The sequence below is a fragment of the Silurus meridionalis genome, chromosome 2, assembly GCF_014805685.1.
Source record: "Silurus meridionalis isolate SWU-2019-XX chromosome 2, ASM1480568v1, whole genome shotgun sequence".
Taxonomy (NCBI): Eukaryota; Metazoa; Chordata; class Actinopteri; order Siluriformes; family Siluridae; genus Silurus; species Silurus meridionalis.
Genome location: NC_060885.1, coordinates 17,580,846 through 17,590,623, shown reverse-complemented (window position 1 = coordinate 17,590,623; position 9,778 = coordinate 17,580,846). Strand labels below are relative to the sequence as shown.

Here is a 9,778-nt window from a genome sequence, read left to right as displayed (position 1 = left end):
CCATCTTTCATTTCAACAGTGTTGTTACAATAGGATAACAAAAAATACACAGATCATCATGAGAAAATAAAAACAAAATGAATGCTGTCATTAATAACGCCTGCTGCTAAGTTTTGTAAAGCTCTAGTTGCTAAGCAGATATATTCACCCACTCCTCTTTGTACGTAGCTGGCAGCTTGCAGCCAGAATTAGTTTACTTCAGTGTGTGAGACGACTGAGAAAGCTGCTCAACAGAGGAAATAAAAAGGCACTTGACTCAATGTTTGTTTTAGCTCTTAAAAGTAAGAATAGCCTTCAGAATGATTAAGTCATATCTAAGAAAACTATAATAATTCAATTACTAAAACTAATTCAAGATTTAATGAAATCATTTATTTTAAACATACATGAAATATCAGCTGGTTGTGTGCTTATTATGCTGTTGTCATGATATTGTGCCACATTGATCTTGTCGAAATTATAATTATAACATTAATGACATTGAATTAAACATGTTTGTATAATTAAAACACACATCATTAGATTGTACCTGACTACACATTCAAGGCAAAAAAAAAAAAAAAAAAGACAAGCCTTTTGATGGCTAGGAAAACTGTGCTTTGAGTTATATGTGGTTGGTGAAGATATAAATCGAGCCATACAAGGTCATAACACAGTTGATAAAAATGTCTAGTGTGCTTCCTGTGCCATATATTTAATGCTAAACGATCAGAACAGCACTGAAACTCAAACTCAGTGCACATGATTAACTTCATATAACAGCATTTCAACACTGTTCAACAAGACGAGAGCTGTCGCTCCACTGAGGAAACTGTGGAATAACTTAGCATGGAAAAAAGCCAGAACTCATTAATTCATTCACAAGGGGGTTTCTGATTGCCACTGGTTGCCATGAAGAAGGGAGATGCTCTGTAACACGTCCAGCCACACTTTGTAACAGAAGACGTACTGTTCCTGGAAACAGAGAGAACAACAGTAAGTCCATATTCGTAGTTTCATTAATGAATGCCTGCCTGGGCAATTTTCATCAGTGTCTGTAAATCATATATCAAAGTATACAAAAACAAATGCATGCCCTTCCTCAAACAGAGAGATGTTCCATTATAGGTAATTACAGGTGGCTCAAGTCAGAGATGATACATTCGTGGTCTGGCAGCTTTCAGATCATAAACTCTAATTAGTGTGAAATCATATATATATATATATATATATATATATATATATATATATATATATATATATATATATATATATATATATATATAATATTTGATAAAAAGACAGTAGGGGGAGCTTGAGGTAGCAGAGCTGAAGATGTTGAGGTTTTTGTTAGGAGTTACGATGATGGACAGGATTAGAAATGAGTTTATTAGAGGGACCACGCATGTAGGACGTTTTGGAGAAAAGGTGAGGGAGGCACGATTGAAATGTTTTGGACATGTGCAGAGGAGGGACATGGAGTATATCGGTAGAAGAATGCTGAAGATGGACCTACCAGGAAGGAGGAAAAGAGGAAGACCAAGGAGGAGGTTTATGGATGTGGTGAGGGAAGACATGCAGGTAGTTGATTTGAAAGAGCTAGATGTAGAGGACGGGGGGTTGGGAGACGGATGACCTGCTGTGGCGACCCTTAAAAGCTAAAAAAGAATAATAATAAGAAGAAGATATATATACTGACCTTGGTTTGGATCATCCCATGGCGCTGGAGACGCATCTCCCTAACAATCTCATTCACATTAACCTGAGAAAACAGATGGAGATGGGTATGTATGTACAGTATGTTATATGCAGATCAAAGAGGAAATCAGAATGTACTTTATAAAATGTGATAAAAATAAAGAAATAAAAGAACCAAAAACAATATTTGTTTTAGTAAGAACAAGTGAATGTCAAAAAATCTAAAATACTGTGTTTTAAATACAGTATTTATTCTCAGTCTTTTTTTCCCTTTTCTACCTTTATCATGGACATATTTTGATTACTCACCGCTAATTATTTCACTTACCACAGTTAGTTAAACAGTTGTTTTGCTATTAATATGATCTCATTTCATCATTGATTTTTTTCTGGTTAATGTTCTGTGTATACTTAAGTACTTTATGAATCTACTATGGGCAAGAGAACTATGGTCTTCTAATTTCCTTTTTCGCACACCATTATCTCTTTACACTGCAAGAAAATGTGGATTATTTAGACAATATAAATAAGATCACAATAAATGACAATAAAGCCTTAATTTGCTTAATAATCCAATATTTGTCTAATAATACTTTGACACATCTATTTTTATAATAGGAAATACTAGATACATTTGACTGTATTTAAGATATTTCATTTTGTTAGGATTTCTTCCTGTAAATATTACACTTTATTTAAATTTTTTAAATTTTGTTCTGGTCAAATCAAATGGAACCCATTGCATCTGGTATTGCACTTGTTTTTAGACAGTAGGAGGAAAATGGAAAACACATGCAGACATGCAGGGAGTGTGAAACTCGGCCCAGACAATGACCTGAGATCAAGATCCAACTCAGGACCTGGAGCTGTGACACAGCTATTCTACCCACTGTGGCAACATGCCACTCCTTAATACATCATATTAGATTGTAAATGTGTTCACATTTAATTATTTTGCTGATGAAGAACTGCTAATGAGTGGAAAAACATTATCTGGTATCTATAATTTCCTCATTATTGTGTGAGTAACAAGACAAATATATCTATGGAAAAACATGTACCCCATGGAATGCATGTACCACACATACTCACAGTGAGGTCCCTCTCAATAAGGCCAAGGATGACATCAGCACAGATGAGGACACCGGTCCGACCTATGCCAGCGCTGCAGTGCACAATGACGGGCCCTTTCAAGTGTACTGCACGCATATATCGGATGAAGTGCACTAGCTGCTTGGAAGAGTGAGGCGTACTGTGGTCTGGCCATGTGGTGAACTTCAGGTGTTTCACAAAGTGTGTGGCTCCAGTCTACAATAGAGTGCATGGTCTATCAGAATATTTTCTTTAATGTTTAGTCAAATGTTGTTATCCCATTCATATAGATACATAGTTTTTGATCAAATATTACACATCATATTTTGCACACTAAAACACAAATGAGAATTTCTGTGAGTTACTCCAACATGCAGAAGTGAGAGTAAAGTGGAAGGGAAGGAGGGACTGTATGGAACACAGGGGATAATGAGGATAAGTAGTCTGGACATGCAGACTGGTTACCAACAAAAATAAGGGTAACAGTAAAAAATGTTTTCACAAAATATTATTAAGGAATGACTGTGATATTACTGCGACCGTTAATAATACTATTAAGGCAAATCCAGCACTACAGTCTAACTTCTCTCACCTCCTTTTCTACCATCTTTATGGCCTTGATGTGAAAGTAGTCCAATTTCTGATAGTTATTCAGGATCAACTGGTAGTGGCTAGTTTCTATTGGAAGATCGAGTTTCTCAGGCCAGTACTTGTGGCATTTGATTCTGCCACGCTCCACTTCCCGGGTCATCATAGCAATGATGTCAGACTTATTCTCCCAGACCATTTGCCAGAAGCAGTCCTGAGTGTTGGGCAGAGGTCCCTGTGATGAGATGTAGAAAAACTCATCTGGGCCCACCTTCATCCGGATATAGCTGGCATTAATGTAGTCCTCTTTTTCTCCCACAGGAACTCGTGTTTTATCATCTGTATATAGAGGTTTGAGAGTCAGCGTTAGTTTTGTATGGTTTATTTCAGGTCTATTTGAGTGACATTATGTTTGTTTGTGTTCGTAGCTGTTTTTGCTATAATTAGATTTTTTTATTCAGAAAAAAATTTGAGCTCATTGTAATTGTTGTGCATGAGTTTTTAATGTTGGTTTAACTCTACACAAGTTACCTAAAATACCCATAGCCATATTCACTAGATTCAGAAATTCTGTATTTCTATATCACAGCACTGTTGAATTTTCACTGTTTCTATTACAACATAGTTCAGACAGCCTTGCTACCTGTCATTCAGAATGCACTGTCAGTACTTCTAATGCAATTATTGTAATATGTTTTTGTTTTTAAAGCAACAACTAATTCAAAGAGATTTGGAGAGCCGACACAATCATCTAATAATTAACATAATCTGAGTATAATAACAGGAAAAAATGTTATTTAACAAAAATATTTACAGGGGATTATAGTATTGCATTTTTTTACATATTTTATATCTTGTTACAGATTTACAAACATAGGTATTTTTTTGTATTTGTATTATTGTTTCTTTTGTGTTTAAATTAATAATCTGATCCTATTATTATATGAGAACCAAAATGCTAAATGTGAGGAGAATAATGAATAGACTATCTCTTTGTTTTAATAAATAATTGCAATTAAAAAAGCAGAAGGACAGACCAGAATTAGTGTATTCAGAGGAATGTTCTGGATTATTATTTTCTGGCATCAATTAAGTATGATACAGTCATGTTTGTGGGAATGCAGGGGGCATGTTGCGGTGTCTCTGCATGAGGCCTTGGTACATGATTCCTCACTATATTACCCTGGTAGCTTGCTGACCTACATGTAACGCTCAACAAGGGGTCTGCCTGGAAAAACATGTTGAACAACCACAGAGAGAAAGAGGTGCAAGAAAAAGAGTGAAAACAAAAAGGGGGGCTTGCAATGGGGAAGTGGAATTCTCCAGGAGAAGGTAGATGCGTGTAGAGACATCATCACATTGGGTGGCATCGGACTTCTTATAGGAGGACTTGAACTACTTCCAGCAAAAACAGTTAAGTCCTATGGGCCTCACACTTTGCAATCCTAAGGGCTTTATTTGAAGGAACAGAAGCCCAGTGAGCAGCCACAGTAATAAACAAACACTCAAGGGCATGCGAGGGCCAGTCTGCCTCCTGTCAGCATAAGAAGTCCTGCATTGTACCTCATTGCCCGCCTCTGAGCACACACATCCCCCTGTGTGTTCCTCAGGGACTCATATAGCCTTCTCACACAAACTCAGACCCAACCCAGAGGTTTACAGATCTTTCAGACTTCTTCCCATTACAGTAACTGAGGAACTGAGAGTCAAACTGTTGTAGTGTAAACTTGATAACAAAAGCTGCAGTGTGAAAATCAGACCAAGTAAAAATCCTGGAAAACCACAATAAGGCAATGGATGGAGTTCAATCATACAGACACACACAAGAAGTGTAAAGCAATACCTTTTAATGTGGGTAGGTAGGTTGGCTACTTTACTTTGCCACTAGGTGTGAATGAGTATTTCAATGTATTTGTGCGTGGTACTCTGTGATGGACTGTTGTCCTATCTAAGGGAAATTCCTACCTCATTTAGCTCCATCATGAACAGAATGGATCAGTTAGTTAAAGTTGGATTTAGTTCCAACATGACAAGAATAAAGCAGTTAAGATGAATGAGTGAATAAATAATTAATTGTGTTTCTGTGGAATAGATGCGTGCAGAAGGACTTACAGGGCAGGATTTCTCTGTATCGGTTCTTCTCTCGGTTCTCTGGTGCCTTTCCAACCAGGCAGTTATCTGATGGTGTCATATGCCCTAATGCCTACAGTTAAAAAGAAATGTATGTATAATATGGTGTGAATAAATCTATCATTAAGAAGTGAAATGGACCAAACTCAAGGCACATTCATTACGGATAATTACACTTTTTCCAACGTAACTCAGATTACAGTATGAGCTCTGTATACATTACATCATAAAGCAGCTGTTACAGTTTTAACTGGAAGGAGCTGATTAGTAAGAGTTCTGGATTTTTAAAGCTTTATGCAAATTTACATACATTTATTGAAGTGTATTTTTCTTGAGTGTTTTATAAAGGCTTTGTTGGGCTACTTCCTGAAAAATTTACATAGCAAAATATTTTAATAATATATTGTACTAAAATAAAGCATGTAGAGATTGTGACATTTTCTAACCAATTTTTGTTGAACTGTCAGCCAGACATGACTAAATAATGTCAACATGTGTTATTTGTAGAGGACCGATAGGCTTTATGTTCAGTGCCAGCTGCTAATATTTAACTCTGTCAAGGAAACTTATGTGACACTACAGATTCAGTGGTACAAAACACAAGCATGGGAAAACTACACGGATTTTGCTTTCTACTAAATGTTAAACGAGCTCTAATGGAAAAATGTTTATTGTAATTTTAAGTAATTCCACATTAAGCTTTGATTCAAACCTTCAAAGTGATTTCCATTTTTTAAACATTTGTATGAATCATGTTTATTTTAATATAAATCTAAGGTGAAGAACATACCATAAACTCCTTGACAAGGTCATCCAGATCCAGTTGATTCTGAAGATTGTGAATAAGACTTTTGAGTCTGGACCCTGAGTACTGTCCATCATTCGGTGGGCTAATCAGGGCAAGTCTCATCAGATCTTCCTCTGACACAATAGGTGGACCTAAAATTTTTAATTTGCATACTTTAGTTTAAACCGGGCCTCATTTTAAATATAGTGTCTTATGTTCAGTCTCCCCTACCTGTGTATGGTGATGTTTCTGTAGAAGAAGGCTGATAAGTGTCATCATCATCATCATCTTCATCGTCATCGTCGTCATCATCATCATCATCATCATCATCATCATCATCACTGCTCCAGCTGTCGGTGTAATTTTTCTGCACAATTTTGCTAGAACTTTCTAGATTCTGCTTCTGGGGTTCGGACCTTAAAGGCAGGTAAGAACAAATAGCATGATCCCATGTCTGCCTTTATTAGAGCCTTTATAAGCATAGGCTGTGACTTTTCCTCCTATTTTTTTTTTTTTATTTCTAACATTTCCTCCCAAAATACGTGTTGGAATATTTTATTTATAACTCGTTGGTGCCCTCTTGTGTTTTACACAATGCAACACAAAACCCAGCTGTTTGGCCATTTAGCAGTTTAATTAATTAGTATTAATTTACTGCATCTATTCTCACAGTGCAACCTGTTTTATTTTATTAATAATTGAATGCAGTCATGATTAATCCGGTAGTGATTTAAATGTCATGTTATGACATCATAATTATGAAAGACGATATAATAAAAGAATAACGTTTCCTTTGAGGAACCTCTCTGTTTCTCTCTTCTGTCTCTCTCTTATATTATGTCATGAGTTAACTGTGATTAATCGCAAACTTAATTGCACATTTTTATCTGTTTTAAATGTACCTTAAATTAGTACTTTTCAAGATTTGAATATACTAACTAATTGTAACAGATGTTATAAATAGATTAATTTCACTCAAAATCTCTTTGATTGTTATGAATTATTTTATATTTATTACATTATTTTACATTCTAGAAATTATTATTTCAGTAATAATTCCTTTTGAAATATCATGTTTTTATAGTAATGTTATTATTACTTTTTTTAGTGGTTGTTTTAATTGTGAAATATGGTACGTGGCTGCTTTCCCTCAGTTCACAGTAAGCGTGGCTAAGGATTGGTCAATGCTGAAATTGTCTGGGAAGGCAATGTTTAGTAATTAAATTTTTTTATATCTGAGGAAGGATGTCGTGAATAAATGTGTTGCGTTTTAACTTCGCCTCTTTAACATTTATTTAATTATAATTTTAATAAAAATGGTCAAACAGAAATGTGCGCTGCATTAATCGTGCATTAATAAAATTAGTGCCAGTAAAATGAATGTCCGTTAATGCGTTCTTCTTCTTTTTTTGGCTGCTCCCATTAGGGGTCACCACAGCAGATCATCTGTCTCCAAACCCATTTGTTCTCTACATTTGCCTCTTCCCCCACCACATCTATAAACCTCCTCTTTGGCCTTCCTCTTTTTATCCTTCCTGGCGGCTCCATCCTCAGCAATCTCCTACCGATATACCCCATGACCGTCCTCTGCTAATGTCCAAACCATATTAATCAAGCCTCTCTCACTTCGTCCCCAAAACGTCCTACATACGTGGTCTCTCTAACAAATTTGTTTTTAATCGTGTATATCCTCGTCACTCCCAATGAATAAATACACATCGGTCACCTTAACTGTTAAATTCTGTTAAGCTTCTTTGAGACAATGTCTGTTGTGAAAAGCGCTATAGAAATAAACTTGACTTGACTTGACTATCACAAATCACTTCTGCCACTCTTCTCCACCCACCCCACCCTGCCTGCACTCTTCTCCTCACTTCCCTAACACACTGTCCATTACTTTGCACTGTTGACCCCAGGTACCTGAACTCCTCCACCCACTCCACTGTCCTTCCTCTCATTCACACACATGTACTCTGTCTTACTCCTACTGACTTTTATTCCCCTTCTCTCCAGCGTGTACCTCCACCTCTCCAGGCTCTTCTCAACCTGCTCCTTACTCTCACCACAAATAACAATATCATCTGCGAACATCATAGTCCATGGTTAATTTCTCTTGTATTATCCCTTGAGGTATACAGCACTAAAATAGATGTGAAAATGTAAGGGGTGTTCTCAAATTTGTTTGTTTGTGTGTGTGTGTGTATATATATATATATATATATATATATATACACTACTGCAGATACTGAATACTAGTAAAAAGTAAGCAAACTCATTGTCAGACAGAAAGAAATAACACTTACCTGCTATGTAGCATATCTGTGACACTCAGAGATGGGCAACAGCCCTGAAAGGTAGGTGTACAGTTTCCACTATCCTTTAAAGAAAGGGCATAAAATTTAGCTAATTAAAAGAATTAAGATTTTATTTCATTGTCTTTATTGATTTTTAACGCAAAAGACATTTAATATTGTCTAAGTGTCTATATATCTCAGGATATTATTCTGAAATGTATATAGTAAAATGCACAGTGAAAGTATTGTTCTTTTATGAACCTGTTCATCCTTCATCTTTTTATCCCCATGATTCTCGGAAGACAAATCCTCCTCCTGCAACTCTAGAAGTGAGCTTATGCCTGCCAGAGTAATACAAGACAATTAACTTTGATTAAATACAGTGTGAACTGAAAACATGAAGAATTAATTCTACGAAATTCTACTGAGCATTTGCAGTTATATTTCGGTTAATTTATTGTACGGGTTATGAAGAAATGTCTTAATGTTAGCCAGAGGGTAAGGAAAGACCTTTAGTGTTGTGTTCCTGAGGGTCTTCTGTATAGGATCTACAGCCAGTGCAAGAATTAATGGTGAAAGTGTCTCTGTATAAAGTCAGCTGGACTGTCCCCTCTGCTCTCCTTAGAATATCCACCACCTTAATATGGCTCAATCCTGACACGATCACACCATTCACCTGCACACATGAGTGCAGGGTTAAAATGATTCTGCTCTGGTCATGTGAATAAACTTCTACACAACTAAAAGGACATCTACCTCCAGGAGGATATCTCCTACACGCAGACGGCCATCCTGCTCAACCAAGCTCCCACAGCAGATGTCCTTAATTTGCAGACTGCTGCCATTAACTCCTCCTACCAGAGAAAAGCCCAACCCACCTCTCTCTGGTTTAGTAAACTCCAGTTGAAGAATACAGCTCTGAGACAGAGGGCACAAAAAAATAAAATAATTCAGAATTAAAAAACTTATCAGCTACAACTCCTGGCAGCCAAGAACAGTGACCTCAGGTCTACCAAAAAATGGACAGTTGGAAAACTTGGAAAATTCGAAGAGCATTGCCAGCTTTGATGAATCTTAATTTTTGCTGCCAACAGTCAAATTCTAGTGTCAGAATTTGGTATCACCACCAGAAATCTATAAACCCAACCTACTTATGGTTCAGGCTGCTACTAGCATTGTAATAGTGTGGGGAGAGATTTCTTGCCACACT

General features: G+C 36.5%; 1 protein-coding gene across 6 annotated transcripts in view; it reads right to left on the bottom strand.

Moving 5' to 3' along the window:
• Positions 1-350: 350 nt before the first annotated feature.
• Positions 351-9,778, bottom strand: part of ptpn20 (protein tyrosine phosphatase non-receptor type 20) — a 34,680-nt gene continuing 25,252 nt past the window's right edge. For all 6 annotated transcript variants that reach the window (XM_046865037.1, XM_046865028.1, XM_046865053.1 and 3 more), the window contains 11 exons: positions 9,325-9,486; positions 9,079-9,244; positions 8,830-8,909; positions 8,578-8,651; positions 6,506-6,690; positions 6,278-6,426; positions 5,470-5,560; positions 3,362-3,696; positions 2,770-2,985; positions 1,679-1,741; positions 351-954 (listed from right to left, as the gene is read on the bottom strand). In XM_046865037.1, coding sequence (XP_046720993.1) covers positions 859-954; positions 1,679-1,741; positions 2,770-2,985; positions 3,362-3,696; positions 5,470-5,560; positions 6,278-6,426; positions 6,506-6,690; positions 8,578-8,651; positions 8,830-8,909; positions 9,079-9,244; positions 9,325-9,486 — 1,617 coding nt within the window. In that variant the 3' untranslated portion in view covers positions 351-858. The remainder of the gene's footprint in view (positions 955-1,678; positions 1,742-2,769; positions 2,986-3,361; positions 3,697-5,469; positions 5,561-6,277; positions 6,427-6,505; positions 6,691-8,577; positions 8,652-8,829; positions 8,910-9,078; positions 9,245-9,324; positions 9,487-9,778) is intronic.